The sequence below is a fragment of the Panthera tigris genome, chromosome A1, assembly GCF_018350195.1.
Source record: "Panthera tigris isolate Pti1 chromosome A1, P.tigris_Pti1_mat1.1, whole genome shotgun sequence".
Lineage (NCBI taxonomy): Eukaryota > Metazoa > Chordata > Mammalia > Carnivora > Felidae > Panthera > Panthera tigris.
Genome location: NC_056660.1, coordinates 189,848,909 through 189,865,525, shown reverse-complemented (window position 1 = coordinate 189,865,525; position 16,617 = coordinate 189,848,909). Strand labels below are relative to the sequence as shown.

The 16,617-nt window shown below is 40.2% G+C and overlaps 1 protein-coding gene across 2 annotated transcripts in view; it reads left to right on the top strand.

Moving 5' to 3' along the window:
- The window catches only part of SGCD (sarcoglycan delta), a 931,341-nt gene extending 923,635 nt beyond the window's left edge, over positions 1-7,706 (top strand). For both annotated transcript variants that reach the window (XM_042993762.1, XM_007077579.3), the window contains 2 exons: positions 5,898-6,021; positions 7,369-7,706. In XM_042993762.1, the coding sequence (XP_042849696.1) occupies positions 5,898-6,021; positions 7,369-7,542 (298 nt within the window). In that variant the 3' untranslated portion in view covers positions 7,543-7,706. The remainder of the gene's footprint in view (positions 1-5,897; positions 6,022-7,368) is intronic.
- Positions 7,707-16,617: the final 8,911 nt, after the last annotated feature.

Here is a 16,617-nt window from a genome sequence, read left to right as displayed (position 1 = left end):
TTATTATCGGAAAATTAATATAATTCACCACATTAATATATTAAAGAGAAATAGTACTTGATAAAAATTCATATTGTATGACAGAAACTACTAACAAAATAAGAATAGAAAGGAACTATCATATCTTGATAAAAAGTATTATTTTTAAAAATGCTGAGAACGAAATATCATACTAGTAGATTGTTGAAAGTTTTCCCTTTAAAGTTAGGAAAAAGGAAGATTGCCATTTCTTGACTTCTGGTCAACACTATATGAGATAGTCTTATATGATAAGTACAACATGAAAAGAAAAAGAAATGGCTTAGGAAATAGAAAGATATAAAACTCTTGTAAATTAACATAATTAGTGCCTACAAACAAACAAACAAACAAAAAAACTTAGAACAACCTGTGCACAAAAAATGAAAAATAACATAGGTATTGATTATAAGATCAGCACACAAAAAATATTGGATATCAATACAACAGGAGAGAGGAATAGGGATAAGAGATATACTTTATAAAAATACCATTTTCAGTAGCCACAAAAGTATACTAATCCCACATAGAGAGAATTGTAAAACTTTATTGAAATACACCAAAGAAAACATAACTAAATAGAGATAGATGCAATGGCAATAGAATGAACATAAGACCTTGAAGACCAAGGTAAGAGGACTTGCCTTGTGAAATATACAGACTTTAAAACTGTAATAAATAAGCTAAAACAATTGATTATTGTCACAGGAGTAGACAAAAAATAGTGAAACAGACTAGAAAGTCCCCAAAGAGACCCATAGGTATATGGCAATGCCATATGGCAAAGCTAAATATGGGCTTTTCAATATATGATAAGATCATGGATATACATCTGTTTGGACCCCAACCTCAGACCATACACCAAAGGTTATACTGATGAATTAGAAACTTCATGAAAAAGCAAAGCTTGAAAGTTTTGAAAACAGTATATTAGGTCTTTATGACCTCAGTGTAGGGAAGGATTGCTCAAATAAGACATAGCACAAGCCCTAGAGGAAAAGACCATAAATTTGTCACTATTAAAATATAAAATATAAAATATAAAACCCATTCTTGAAAACATGCTAAGCACAGAGTGAAAAGACAAAAACCACAGACTCAAAGAGAAATTGTAAATACATCAAACTTCTAAATACTTCTTTTTCAGAATATGAAGTATGGCTACAATTCACACACAAAATAACAATAAAAACAATTAAAATAGACAAAAGACATTTCACTGAAGGAGAATCCCAAATGGCTTCCAAACAAATGAAAAGATGCTTAACTCCATTACGAATCTGGGCAATGCAAACTTGGAAGATAATAGCATCCCATTTCATACTCGTGTCATACTAAAACGTTATCAAATGCTGGCAAGAGAGAAGAAGAACCAGAACTCCATATAGTACTGGTGGGACCTATACACACTACACTACTATGAGCTACTAGTATCTACAAAAGCTGTAATTATGCATCGTCCAGAAGCTAGCAATTCCACTCTTCACATATGTGTCCTCAAGAAAATTACACACGTGTACCAGGAGCCGCATACAGAATGTGCTGAGATGTACTGTTGATAGACAAAAACCTAGAAGCAACCGAAATGTCCAAAAGAGGGATGGACAAATTAAGAGGACACCGGGGAAACTGAATAAATCACAGCTATGTGCTATAGCATAGCTGCACCTCAGGAATATAATGTTGAGGTGGGGGAGAAGTCGCTGAAGAATACCTAAGTGGAATTGTTTTATGCGTCAAGTTTAAAAACATGCGCTAGTACACAATGGTATAAGGATGCAAACATGTAGTAATACTATAAAGAGAAGCAAGAAAATAGTCAACACAAAATTCATAATAGTAGTTACTCTTCAGAAAAGGCAATGGGTGGGAATAGGAAACAAAAACATCTCAGGACATTACAAACATCATCAGTAATCAGCCAAATTAGAATAGGAGCCGCCTCCTATGGAAAGCATTTTCATCACTTGCCTTATATTGCTGTGCAGAGACTGTTTTCCTCACAGCTTTCTTATGGGTCACTGATTTACATCACCTGCATAGTCTTTGTGGGCACCTGAGATTATGACCTTTGCTTTAGGGCAGTGGTTCTCAAAGTGTGATCCCAGAACCAGCAGCTTCAACTTGCCACGAGTACTTACTGCATCCAAACTCTGGGGGTGGAGCCCAGCAATCTGTATTTTAACAAGCCCTCCAGGTGATTCCGATGCCCACTGTTGAGAACCCTTGTTTCTGAGGACCTGGCCCAGCCCATGGACCTCCCTGCCTGGCCATTCTTCAGTTCTGAGTCTGTTCAGTCCTGCCATAAGACGGTTGCACTCTCTTCTAATGGAAGCAGCATTTCTTTCCAAGAACCAGCGGGACCCTCAAATGCCCCCCATCAGAATGGAGCCGCCTCCCATTTTTCCTTCCTCAATGCCATTTTAGCCACTGTGCTGTGACTGGTTATCTAGTGTCAGAAATTGACATCACAGGAGTGCTCTATGCAGGCTCCCAGGGCTCTGGTAGGAGCTTTTTACCACAAGGGAAAGATTAACATGTGAACGAACTTAACTATTAAGTCTGCCTAACAGCAAAAGATATCAAGATAGATAGGCTACAAAGCAGAATGCAGTTACCTTTTTGTCTCTGCTTCCAGGAAATTGCCATTTCTACCCTTATTGTAGTTTTTCACAATAAAAGACAGTTTCAGAGTAGTGCCCTTTCTCAGCTCCCTGATACTTTCAAGACTGAGAGGGGAGAAAAAGATAGCAGTCATTCTGAGTCCACTTCTCTGGCCATGGAGCCCACCTGCTGATCTCAGAGCCCACAGGAGGTGCACAAGAGTAAAGCGAATTCTAATGTCCATCTGAAATGCCAGCACGCCATCTGATCAAGTTCTCCTAGCTCTAAACATTATTTTCTATGTTAAATTGTTTTTACCCCAGCTATCTATTTGTATGATCAGTCTGTTTGAATGCTGCATACCAAATATGAACACATTCACCATGTCCTGAACTTGATGTCACTAATGTCAGTTATTTAAGTTTTGAGAAATATTACATACCGGGAAGTATGTATCACTGAGCTATATGCAATACTATCACCTTACCCTTATTTATAGATACTGGCTTTGGAAATACAGGTGCTAATTCCATGAAGAGGTGGACTTTAACTACAAAGAATGGTGTGAAGGGGCACCTGGTGGCTAAGTTGATTAAGTGTTCAACTTCAACTCAGGTCATGATCTCACAGTTCGTGAGTTCAAGCCCCACATCGGGTTCTGCACTGACTTTGTGGAGCCTGCTCAGAATTCTCTCTCCCCTCTCTCTCTGCCTGCCCCTCTCTCTCTCTCTCTCTCTCTCTTTCTCTCAAACAAAATTTAAAGAATGGTGTGAAGATATAATAGACAAGAAAGAAGTCCAATTTTTCTGTAAGTGGTAAGATATAGTGGAAAACATACTGGCTTTGGTATTCCACTAAACCTGGGTTTGAATCTCACCTATGCCCTTTTACTAGATGTATAACCCTGAGCAAGTCTCTTACCTTTGCATCCTTCTGTGCACTATCAAGACTAAGAGAGTATATCAAAATCATAGGGTTTTTGTGAAGGATTAAATGAGGTAATATGTATAAAGCACTTTGCACGGTGCCCATCACCTACTGATACAAGAAGTGACATATTCAAAATGCACTTCAGGAGGTAGACCCATTTGTGAAGTACACTGGAAAGAAAGGAAGAATGAGAGACAAAACTTGTGAGGCAGTCAAATAGCCCAGGTTAGAGATACATTAGTATACTGAGTAGGGAGAAACTGTAGGCTAACTGGTCAAATAAGAGGGGGAGGGAAGAAGAAGGAAGCGGAAAGAGAAGACGGCATGAGACTGTCACCTGGAGAAGACGGATGACAGCTGTGCCATTGAGAATTGGGTGAAGGAAGCTGGAGTTGAACAAAAATATTACCAGATGGGAATCTCATGCCCTTCTGAAGGGTAAAAGGTATCAACGTTAGTACCAAGAAAAGACGTTACAAAATGCAGGATAAACTGTAAGCCAGCCAGACTTTGCAGGAGAGAAACAAAGAAAATGGCACAAAACCACCTTCATGTTTCAAAAGTGAGAGTATCCAGAGCGCAGGAGGAGCTGAATGGAGATGGATTAAGGTCCTAGGCAAGACTGCGCTGCACAGACGTCACTCCCCATTGCTCTGGTGTCAAGACCCCCTTCTTTGTATTGAGGGCAATGTGAGAGAAACCACGTGCAAATGAAGTAAATTGTAGTTAGAGGGGGCTCAGCCCCAACTTGGGGAAGATCTTATGAGGAGCCAGGAGGGATGGGGGATTTTTTCCATTACAAGGGCTGAGATGGAAAAGGGAAAAATGAGAGTTCCACAGAAGCTCAAGTCAATCTTTCACCAGTGCTACAGACCTGTCATTTTTCTTTGGGACTCTGGTTGAGTCACTGCAGGGGAAATACAAACATCAGTGGAGAACGCTGCTGCCTAGAAGCAAACCTCAGGAACCCAGACTGAGAAGCATAGAAAAGCCCTCTCTTGACACCTGTGGGATGAGGCTTGGGATTGCTCCATGGTGGTGTCCCCCCTGGTCAGCTCATTCTTCCTGCCACTTGCTGAAACCCGAGAGGGTTTGCAAGGAGTGGTGGACGCAGTACAGGGAGCCAGCAGTTGGCAGAGAGGATGCTGTTCCCTGTGAACATGTTCCAGGTGTCTGAAAGTTGGGAGCATATGAATAAAACACAGGAGACTGGTCTGAATCAGAGCAGTTGAGAGCCATGCTGAGGTCTGTGCTTCCTAAGTTGGGGTACTTTCTTGGTAAACAGAGAAGATCTTCATTCATTTCTATTTGGCAATAATACTAAAATCTAGACTATTCTGGGGATGGTCAATATTTCTCACGTTAAATGAGTTAGGCAAAGATCTTTCTAAGGAGTGTTATCATGTTGGGTCATAATAATTAACATAAGCGTAGCTGATTCACCTTCTCTCCTTTTTTAATTACATATAATAAAATCCACTCTTTGAGGGTACTGTTATGTGAGCTTTCCCAAACACAGAGTGTCATGTGACCACCGCTACAATCAAGATACAAAAAAAGTTTATCACTAAAAACCTCTCCTTGCCATTCTGCCCCTTTGTAGTCAAATTCCTTACCTTTTCCCTCCCCCTGCAACCAAGGATCAGTTTAGCTCTTCTTTTGACAACTATTTGAGTAAGGCCGGAGATTTCTTTATGATTCCATGGTATAAAAACAACAGCAGCAGCGGTAATAGGAACAGTTAATACATACACTGCATTTCCAATGTGCCAAGCACCATTTGAGGCACTTTATAGATGAGAAAACTAAGGAGAAATCGAGAAATTTTGGAAAAGAAAGAAGTGAGGAGAGAAGAGTCTTGCGAAAGTCACCTACTACTGGCAGCCCCGGGGCTTGAGTCAGGCATGTCTAACTGGTAGGTCTCTTGCTTTAACCTCTGATGCTGCTTCTTTCGACAAAGTAGAAGGAGTATCTACCAATTTTAGAAATCTCAGTTTAGACCTGAGATAGCCTTACTCTAAAAATAAATAAAAGTTATGTGAGAACTTGGTTAACTACACCAATAAAGCAATAATTAGCTGGGTGTGAGATAAAATGAAGCCAGGATCCTAGAACACCTTCTTTATAATCTTCATTATATGCAATGAAGACCATGCCCAGGTAGGTTACGTCCTCTGTCATAAACCTGACCAGGTTTGTAAAACAAAGCTAGAAGAATTTCCAGCACGAATACAGAAATGCTGTTTTGTTTCAATGCTCTGAGCAGCAACTCCCTCTCAAATTTACCAAAAACAAAACAAAACAACGAAATGGGATTTTTAGTGTTAGTCTTGTGTGTATTTCAGGTTGGAGTCCCCGACCCGGTCTCTGGTGATGGAGGCCCCAAAAGGAGTCGAAATAAATGCAGAAGCCGGCAACATGGAAGCCACCTGCAGAACAGAGCTGAGGCTGGAGTCCAAAGATGGAGAGGTAGGGGTGAGAAGGACACAAATTCAGAGAGATCCAGCTCCAAACAAGCCAACCTTTCCCACACCTTTCCCAGACTCCCGTGGCACTGAAGTTGATCCCACTTTCAAACAAGAGGAGCCAATCAGGTTTTGTTTCAGGAACAAATATGTTGAACAGCACAGTTATAAGCTTAACCCACAACACAGAAGAGTTATGGCTCATTGTTTGTAAGCGCTGAAGTAATAGTATGTACTACAAGTAGAGAATTATACACATGGCTATAAAAATGAATGCTATTTCTAAATTCTCTCTCTCGTCACCCGAAAGTAAGATTTAGGTAGCTGGCATGATTAAGCTGTATATCATGTACATCTAACTCAAGCTGAGCTTAATTTACTCACAGTTACTTTCAAAGTTTACATTGTATGGTTCTACTTTGAGAATGGAGAGTGTGATCCAACAGCTATCCCAAATCAGAACAAGGCAAACCTCAAATAGGGTAAGACTAGGCAAGAAGACGTTGGAGGACTGAAGATATGAATTCTTCTACCCAACATAATCCAACTTTGGTGAATAGAATAGCTACTTGGGTTTGTGTAGACAAGGTAAGGCAAATCCCCAAGAAAATAAGATTGAACTGCAAACTTTTAAAAATGTCTCCGTCACATGCATAGGTGAACTTTTCCACTTAAGAGTTTTTAAATAGATGGAAAAAATGTGTATTTTTTTTAAATCAAAACTGTATTCCACTTTTCATATCTAGTTAGAGATTTCCCATCCCCACCTGCTTCTGTGTACCTAATCCACCTCTTTATGGGTTTGGCATTTGCTATATTTGTTTTAAAAGAGCTAGTTAGATAAAGTATTCAGTTATCAAAATGGTCTCTTCAAACAGCCACAAACCCCAAATCATACACGTGTAGAAATAGTGGCTATATCACATATGCAGATTATAGCTCTCAGAATCCAGACTCTGGAGGAATTGATTATAATCTTAACAGTCATTCAAGACCAGAAAGCACTGCATATTCTTGCAGTCTTCCCATGCACACAGACAGAGCTGGGGTGTGAAGGCCCATCCATAGTAAATTATCAACCTTGCATTTCCAAATTCATTTCACTCTAGGACTCTCTTCATATTCTACATGATATACTTTTTTGTAAAATGCTAATATAGACCAGTGAGACATTGTCTTGGTAGAATATATGCTTCCCTGAGGATAGAGAATTTATCTGTCACGTTCATCTCTGAATTCCCAGGGCCTAGAATACTCAACACAGAAGTTGAACTTCATCTACTGTTTCTGAATGTCAAGAGAATAAAGGGCAGCTTCTAACTCCTCTTTCCTTCCTGTTCACTTTCTTTAGATTAAGTTAGATGCTGCGAAAATCAAACTACCTAGACTGCCTCACGGATCCTACACGCCTACAGGAACGAGGCAGAAGGTCTTCGAGATCTGCGTCTGCGCCAATGGGAGATTATTCCTGTCCCAGGCAGGAACTGGTTCCACTTGTCAGATAAACACAAGTGTCTGCCTTTGAGAGACCATCCATAGTGGACCTTGTTGGCAGCATAAAGGCCATTTTTGGCTTTAGACACTGGCTGCCAGCTATTTTTACTAGAACACAGAAAGCCTATCAAAGACCTTGTGTGTGTGTGTGGGTGTGGGTGTGGGTGTGGGTGTGGACGTGGGTGTATGCGTATGCGTGTGGGTGGCTATAAATATATATAAATATATATAAATAAATATATATATCCTCTGTATAAAATGAGGTTTCAGTACAAAAGGAACCATGGGTGACCCTGTGATATCCACCATCATTTCCATTTCAACCCTACCACCTACATGATAAAATCAAAACACTAATTCAGGCCCAATATTCCCCAGACCCTTCAAAACCACACAGTGTATCAGACTCTTACCGAATAGTCACCTACATGTTTAAGCAGCCACGCATCTTCCCCTTTAGTGTCATTACAAGGCAGTGATGGCGGGAATCTCTAAGTCACACTCAAGCACTGAGACCCTTGTATTGCAGTAGATACTTCGTTTCCGTTTTTAGCTTTCATAAGGCTCGCCAACTTCCCCTTCTTCAAGTTAGGGATGGGGCAGTGCCATAGAAGTTGGCTGTGGGAACTCAAAATGGTGTTCTCCCTTCACAGCCAAATGTACTGGGGCCTTTGTAGTTGGATGAATGTGGAGGATGAATTTTAGCAAAGTTTGAACTGCCCACCCAACTCCTGCTATGTTCCTTCAAAATTACATATTATCCCACAGTCAAAATAGGAGTTGTAAATCAGCACAAAATAGGATAACAGCTGCTCCTCAGTCGGCTGGAAGCTACTCAGTGGCCTGACAGGAAAAGAATAAATGGGTGATATGTCTCTGTTTAAAGGAAAAAAAATGGCTCAAAGTCTGTTTCATCCTCACTTGTGACTTTATCCAGTGGACTCCAGCCTCAAAATCCTTAAGAGAGGAACCCCCACCCCAAGAGAAACCATTTGGGAATGGAAACCTAATTAAGAGGAGCCTAGAAAACCTAATTAATTTGTATATATTTCCTGGGATTGGTAGGTAATTGGGAGACTTGCCTTTTTATTTCTAAAGACACGTACAAACTCTAGCTTCAATATCCTTATATATATTTTTGTTGGGATATTTATATTCCTACATCCACCATTATATTTTCTCCAAGAATACTGACCCAGCAATCACTGATCTAAAATACCTGCCCCCAGAAATGGTCACTGGAAATTAATATAAACTGAGTCAAGTGTCTCTCTCAGACTCACCATGTCCCCAACGGCCCAGCAAAACCACTCCCCCATACGTGGAGGCATCTCCCTAGTTCCCGCCATCAGCTACCTCTCATCCCTCCACCTTCATCGTCATGCTCCAGGGTCACCCTGGCCAGCTCTTGTGCTGGGACAGGGGATTACACCATCTCTGTTCAAAGAGGGAGAAATGTGCCTATGCCTTAAGTCAATGCACTCAGCAAGGAGAAGCACATCCTATTTATCTTGTTGTTACCTGTAGTTTATTTTGGGCGATTGGAGGGGGAATGGTTTAGTCATGAGTGGGCATCTTAAAAACTGGTAGACAAACCAGGTGGCTGACAGACATGGACTCTCACGAGCCCGTATGGAGTTGTAACTGGCTTAGACAGTCCTGGGTGCCATTTGGCAAGCAGCGGCCCCACAATCCTAAATGAGGTCATATTGGTAGGCCTGGATGGCATTTGTGGTTTTTTTTTCTTCAACAAGGTTTTAATTTTTCTTCACAAGCAGGGGAAGTTTTGGAAACAAATGTGAGGTTTGATATTTTTGAGATGACACTCAAGCATCAGGCTGAGGTTTGTATACAAAGGATGTATAAAGCAAGCTGTGTGTTGCTTTAGGAGTGGGGCAGGGGGTGGGGAGGGGTGGTTTCCTAGCTTGACCAGCGGCCCTGCTGGCTTCCAGACCCCATACCCCATCCAGTCACTCCTTCTCGGTATCCCATGTAGAGGAATTGAGTTGTTCACGGGCAAGACTACTTAGTTTGCAACACTAAGAGTCTAAAAAGGAAAACCCTAAAAACATGTTAAGTTGCTCTCCATCGGTATTCTTTCCTGTAGGATCATACTGACAGAATCTGCATGTACTATATACAGGGTTTTGCCAAATAGAAGAAGCCCCCCTTGGCCCCGAGGAGCATCCCCTGCCCCGTCATTCAGATAAACAGTAGTAGCTGTGAGGCCCTCCATGGCTAATTACCTTAAGACTAAGTGTTTTTAAGCAGAGAGACCATCTTTGTATTTTACCATCTCAAGTACACTATCTATGGATGACAAGAAAACAGAAGGTTCCCTGAACCTCTTTCCTCTGAGTTTGTTCTAATCGTTATATGAAAGTCTAAGATGAGCCCCTTGGTAATTTTATGCCAATAAAAAAAAAAAAAAAGAGTAATGGGATCCCACTTGCAGAATTTAATCCTAAAGGTGATCAGATCACAAATAGGATAAAAATAATAATAGCGAACCAAGAATAGAAATGAAGCACCTGTGGGGGACAGACATGATAAAAAATTCTGGTTTTCATTTGTGCTAAGTGACCATAGTATACCAGGTAATAAGCAGGAAACTTAGCATAGATTAAATCATGTATTTCAGTTCTGACTGCAGAATTCGGTAAAATGCATTTTAAGTTCTTAAGTGTATATATTTTTTTTCTCCCAACTTCCTCCAACTAGAAAATTTGTCCATGGTCATGAGAAAAAGTTTTAATTCTGGAAAAAAAATCTTTTACATTAAAATCTGATAAACTTTAATTTTAGAAATTGAGATTCTTTCTCATCTTTATATATAGTATCTTCTAGACAATCACGTCTTTGAGGATATTAAGGAGCAGGGGGTATAACAAAGAGTTCAAATGAATCGTCAATATTCTAGAAGTTCTAGTATGCTAATATTCTTCAGAAGATTTTTAAAAGTTAAAGTGATCTCCAAACGTTTAGCCCTCATTTATATTTGTTATCTGTTCAATAAGTCATAAAAGTTCAGTGGTAACCTACTAACATATGACAAAGGTTGTCAAAAGCCCTTATGGTGGCATCTCTGTAGGTGGAAACTCGGTGTGAGGCTTTTTAATTGTTCTTTTTCCCAAGGGATAGATCTTATAAACTTGAATTGGCTTTAACTTCCTTTAGGTCAGTTTCCTTTGGATGGTTTTCATTGTACATCCATCAACCATAGACCAAAGACTGCTTAAAGTTTAACTCTAGAGCAGGTGTCAGCAAATTGTGGTCCCTAGACCAAACCTGGGTCATCACCAGTCTTTGTAGATAAAGTTTTATTGTAACACAGACACATTTATTCATTTCCTTGATGTCTGTGGCTGATTTCATTCTGTGACAGCAGGGCCAAGTAACTGTGTCAGAGACTTCATGGCCTGCAAAGCATAAAATACAACTTGGATCTTTACAGAAAAAGTTTGCCGACCCCTGACGTAGAGGTCATTTGTGCCATGTGTTAGACCTGGAAGGAAAACGAATTCCAAGGAAGCATGGAGTAACCCTACATTTCCCTGGATGCTTGGAAATATAAATACTTGCCTACAGAAAAAAAAGATTAGCCCTACGCTATGAATAAAAGTGATCCACTTGTCTTAGAAATCCAAGTTCACAGGATTCTTGAGAAAAGGGAAGATGGAATCAGAGGAAGCCTTAGTGCAAAAGGAAAGCTGTGATTCTCCAAGAGTTGTCTTAGAACCCTTAATGGAGAGGTGCTTTCTCTGGTCAGCATTGTGTAAGACAAGAAGAGAAGCAAAGGTCCTATAATTAAATTTAGAATCTTTCTCCTGAAGAGACTGTTCTGCAGTTTCATAGGTTCCAGCTCACCATCACCTGTTCCAGAAAAACGCACATTCCATGGTCCTCCAGAGAACACTTTTGACCTAACATATCTTGTTGACGTCCATCACCTCAGTTATTTATACCTCCAGTGTGCTTGCCATTCCTATGTCCCCACCAGGCCTGAATGGTTGGTGGGACCAATAAATAATGTTGAAAGAATAATAAGAAATTTTGGAGGCAGCATCTGAAAATATGCGGGAAGAAAAAAATACAGTAAAAGTCTTTTATGAAGGTGTTTTGAGGGGGAAACCAGATCAATACCAGTTTGATTTTGTTTCCAAGGAGTTGGGTCTGTGTTCTTTGGTGTAGCAGGAGTGCAAAAAAAGACCTATTTTGAATTCTATCGTGTCTACCTCTGTGTAGTAAGGCAAGTTCCTACCAGAGATTTCTCCCTTCAGGTCAATAGCCTATTGCTAAGTCCATACTTATATTCAATATTGTTAAAATAGCATCAATAACGAATGACTCTTTGTAAGCATGAATGTTCATGTCAGAAAGATTTTTTTAAGGAAATCGACCACCATTTATCAGACCCTAATCAATGTCACAGAAAGAGCCCTTTTGCATTTTATCTGGATTCAACCAAAAGGGGATTAAATTGGCAACACTGCCCTCCACAGAAGCAGCTCCATGAGAATATCTTGCTTTTGTTTATTTTAGGCAAAAGGTAGCATGATGTTTGGACCAAAGAGACAAACAGATCCATATAAGCACCTGATCCTTATTTTTTAAGGCTCTGTGAAAGGTGAGCACCTCATTTAAGTAAGTTACAAACAAGACTATTTGCTCTCTTTCCCCAGCACTAGGAAATCTTAGGCATAAAAAGGATAACGAAGCAGTTTCTGGAATGATACATTTGCATGGTGCTCCAGTAGCAGGTGGGGGAAAAATTTATAATAAAAGAAACAACCTTAGAAAACAGGCTTTTTATCTCAAAGATAAAAATGTATCTCTTCTGGTCTTTTATCACTTTCTCCTCAGGGGAAGGTTCCCCCCCTTCCAACATATTTCCAGTGAAATAGTCAAAACTACTGCATTGGGATGTCAGATGCATCTCTTTCTTTGTGGCAATCTGAATTTAAAATTGTACGGTTGCCTCTGAATTTCTCATTCACAAAGCTAAACCCACTGATAGGAGATAAAGCAGTCTGAAGCCTGCTGCTTCCACTAGCACACCACACACATTAGCACTTTCTAACGCAATGGGATTTCTATGGTTCTGAAAAGCTTTCTTCATAATGGAGTCCTTGACATTTCTCAAGGCAGGTCTGAATGGCAAAGGAAAAATAATTATTTGTGGGAAGTCCTTGTTTTGAGTATTGTTAGAGCACAAGTGTGGAAAAAAATAACAAGTTTGGGGTGACTCATGCTCACAGAAGTTATTTGCTTTGGTTTTACCCTTCCCCCCCCCACACACACACACTTACTGTTGCAGATACTGATAGAGTACAAAATTAGCATCTTCCTGGGAGAAAAGACAGCAGTTCAAGAATGTGAGGCCCCTTGATGCAATAGGCAGTGTGATGTCATCAACAGTGTTGATGATGTCATCAGATCCATTACTGAACAGTCTCAGAAGGTCAACAGCAATGCTAACTGCTACTCCTCACTGTCAGCCCAGCAAGTGTGAATATCAGTTCCATGTCCATGAATTTTGCAGTTAGAATAGAACAAAGGAAAACTTGCTGTAAGCAAGAATTATTTTTATAATCTAAAGCCACCTGTCATAATAGGAAGCCAAAGTAGTCCAAGATGCCTCATTAGGCATGTAGACATCCTCAGTAGCGAATGAGGGGATTTTGCTTCATTGCTGAGCCCTAGCTGAGGCCAGATAAATACAACAAACATGAAGAAGGAGACATCTGTTTTACCTAAAATCTACTCTGCCCCTGCTAGACTTGCCTAGTGGTCTCTCGTCTGCCATTGTCTTCACAGCCTACTTCTCCATTTGGGTTTTTTGGGGACAGTCAGAGTTAGCTCAGATTACATCATGTGAGAAATTCCCAGCTGAAAAGTTTGGTTACATAGGAACAGTATAGCAAAGGAGTGTCCTAAGGCAGGAAAACGATAATTGTTAACGAGGAAGATGTTGGTGATGATACTGAATTTGGGGGTTATAGATTCTTTTGAGAATCTGAGCAAAGTTCTCAACCTTCTTTCCAAAAAGTATCACACCCTCAAAATTTAACATAAAATGGAAGTGAATTTTATGGATCTGAAGCCTTCTCTAAGATATGTCAAATGTTGGATTCTATTCTCCAGTTAAAATAATAATTTTCATTGACTGATGTTCATTAAGCACTATATGTTAGGCACAATGCTGAGTGTTTTATATGCACTCACTTATTTCATCCTCAAAACAATCCTTTGAGTTAAGTTCTATTGTAGTTCCAATTTACAGATGTGGAAACTGAGGCTTAAAGAGATTAGGAAACTTGCCCAAAGCCACTCGTTAGAAAATGGCAGAGCTAGAATGTGGGTCTAACTCCAACCCACTATGCTATGAAGTCACCAATATGTCAAACTATTTTTCAAGGTGTTGAGAAGTGTCTCCTATCAGCTGTTAGACTAGACCTTCTTGGGTGGATGAGGCTATAAGACTTTTATCTCTATAGTCTCTCATCCATGACAGCATCCAGTACTAAAGTAGAGATACCTTCAGTGAAAATACAAGTGATCTGTCTGAACAATAGAACCTGGAACCAAAAAAAGCTTTTTTTTGTTTGCTCTGTTTGATTCTTGTTAAGTCAGACTTCTTATCCTTACAAATTGAAAGATGCCTGGGGTGTCAGCATTACAGTTAAGAGAAAATTGTAATACTTAGTGATTTATAGGCATAGGCTAAGCAAGTCAGCATTTCTGCACACATACATTTCCTTCTCCTATTCCTCACTTCAAAAGACAAAGATCTTATTTTAGATGAGGTCTTGATTATCATACTTCCTGACCTTTACCTGTGGCAAAACTTAAGGAAAGAATCAAATAGAAGGGAGCTCAATCTCTGCCATTGTAGCAAAAACTCAGCATTATGCATTCAATACCCAAGGTGGCCACTTAGGCTCTAATAATGGCTGGAGAGCCACATGCCATACCTTGTCAACCATTACTAATGGGCCATACCCCTCCCTGTGAGCAGAATTCTTCTTGACAAAGCACTCAGACCATCACAAACATTGATCTGAGTTGGAAATGGGACCTATCTGCCAATTCTTGTCTGAACAGTGGCTCTCTTTAACCTTGAACCTATACATTTTAACTGGTGTCCTAGATTCAGCAATGAGATTGGTGGCATTCTAACTACTGAAGGAGAAGATGAGTACATCTGAAGTCCCTTACAACTTGGTGGCTTTGGAGCACTTTCATCTTTTGAGCGAAGGGACGAGGGTTTGATATGTAAAAGTTAAAAGACCTAAAATCATTTTGAAGAATTAACTCATCCAGGGACCATCTGAACGGGTTATAAACCAGTATGCCCATATTAAGGTCCTATGATCAATCTGCCCCCACCCAGAGCTGAGAGAACACAGCAGCAAAGAGACTGGGGTTCATCCTGCTTTTCTTGCTTTCTCAACAGCACATATCTGATCTATTGGGTGTTTGTAGACAGAACTTCCCACTGCTGCCAACAGACACAGACCCAGTACAAGCCAGAGTCCTATAATCACCTCTGGCTCAACCTTATCCCATAAAACCTTAATAAAGGGACGAGTTCAAAAATGTCAAAAGCCCTGTTTCAGGGTAAGTCATTCAGTAATTTTCTTTTACTGATCAATGTGTCCCAATGGCAAATCAGAAATGGGTACCCTTAATGAGTCTCATGGAACTAACATCACCAGAGCCAAAAATTAGGTTGCCTGATAAGGAGGGGTGGGGGGGGGGGAGGTTTAAGCAGCAAAGGGAAGAGTTGGCACACCTGAATTTTGGATAGACACAAAATTGGCTTATTTTGTATGCAGTGTTTTGGTGAGGGGTGGGGTTGGAGTTTTCTATGTATTAACCACCTACCTCCTCAGTAAAGTTTCTCCCTTTGAGGCCATGAAGAAAAAACACACCTCTTAAGGAGGTCATATTTTAAAGGGAAAAGTTAGAGACCATCCGTCATTGTTCTGGCTAGATATGCCCCTGGAGAAGCCAGGTTCTGGTGCTTTTCACAGAAAAGAGGACAAAGAAGTCCCACTTGCTTGGAGACTTTGAAAAAGGAACCCCATTCCCATAAAGCAATTGAGTTCAGCCTTTGGGTTATTTTGGGCTTTGTTTTGTTTTTCTCTGGGTTTGGGTTTGATGTAAGAGGAAGAGCCTTTTAGTTTAGTTTTGTTTTGTTTTGTTTTAAATAACATCGATCCTTGCACACTCTATGCAAAAATTTTGTAAGCATTGCAATAATGCTATGAACTACAAGGAACTATTTTAACTTTATTACACTTTCTGTATAAAAAAAATTTGTATTTAATATTATTTCAACTGCAGTCTTGTAAAATATATTAATAAAAATAATGATTGGTAAGAAGGAAAGCACCCTTGTCCACTTCTTTAGGGACTTCCTCTTTCACAGTTGATAAGTCAGTCACTCCTATTGACTCTACCTCAGAAATAAATTTTCAGATGAACTTCTCTTCTGCATTTCTTTGATCAGTGGCCTGACATGTTGATTAAGCCACTTTTGGCTCTCAGAAGAGATTCACACAGGCTGCCTCAAAAAAGAGAGCTTATTTTTACAGTAATACATGGCCTGGAATTGGGAAGTCCCCAGGATTTGAAGCAGGTCAGGAAAACAGCTTCGACCGCTCCCCTGATGTCCTGCATAGGCTCCTTTTGCTACGTTATACTACACCCCCTTCTGAATCCAATGTGACTGGTCAATTTTAGGTAAAACCTTTTTAATCAGACTACCTTAGCATTCCTGGTCTGCCTATGAATAAGCCACGTTTGAGCCAGGGGCCCATTCTTGACCTAATCACCTTTCATTGTCTTCCAAAGAATACCCTAGCATCACTGCCCTAGATGGGGCCGTGAGTGAAACAATTTATGATAGAAGGCATCTCATCAGAACCACTCCAATCTACCCACCACAGTCAATCCTCTATGTTGAGCATCTCCTGTCTCCTGGCCTTCCACAATGCTAAGTTTTCACACATACTACCATCCGCCTAGAATGCCCTTCCATCTAGTACCACCCAACCCCAGGACATCATCCTTCAGGATCCTATTCCCATATCATCTTGTC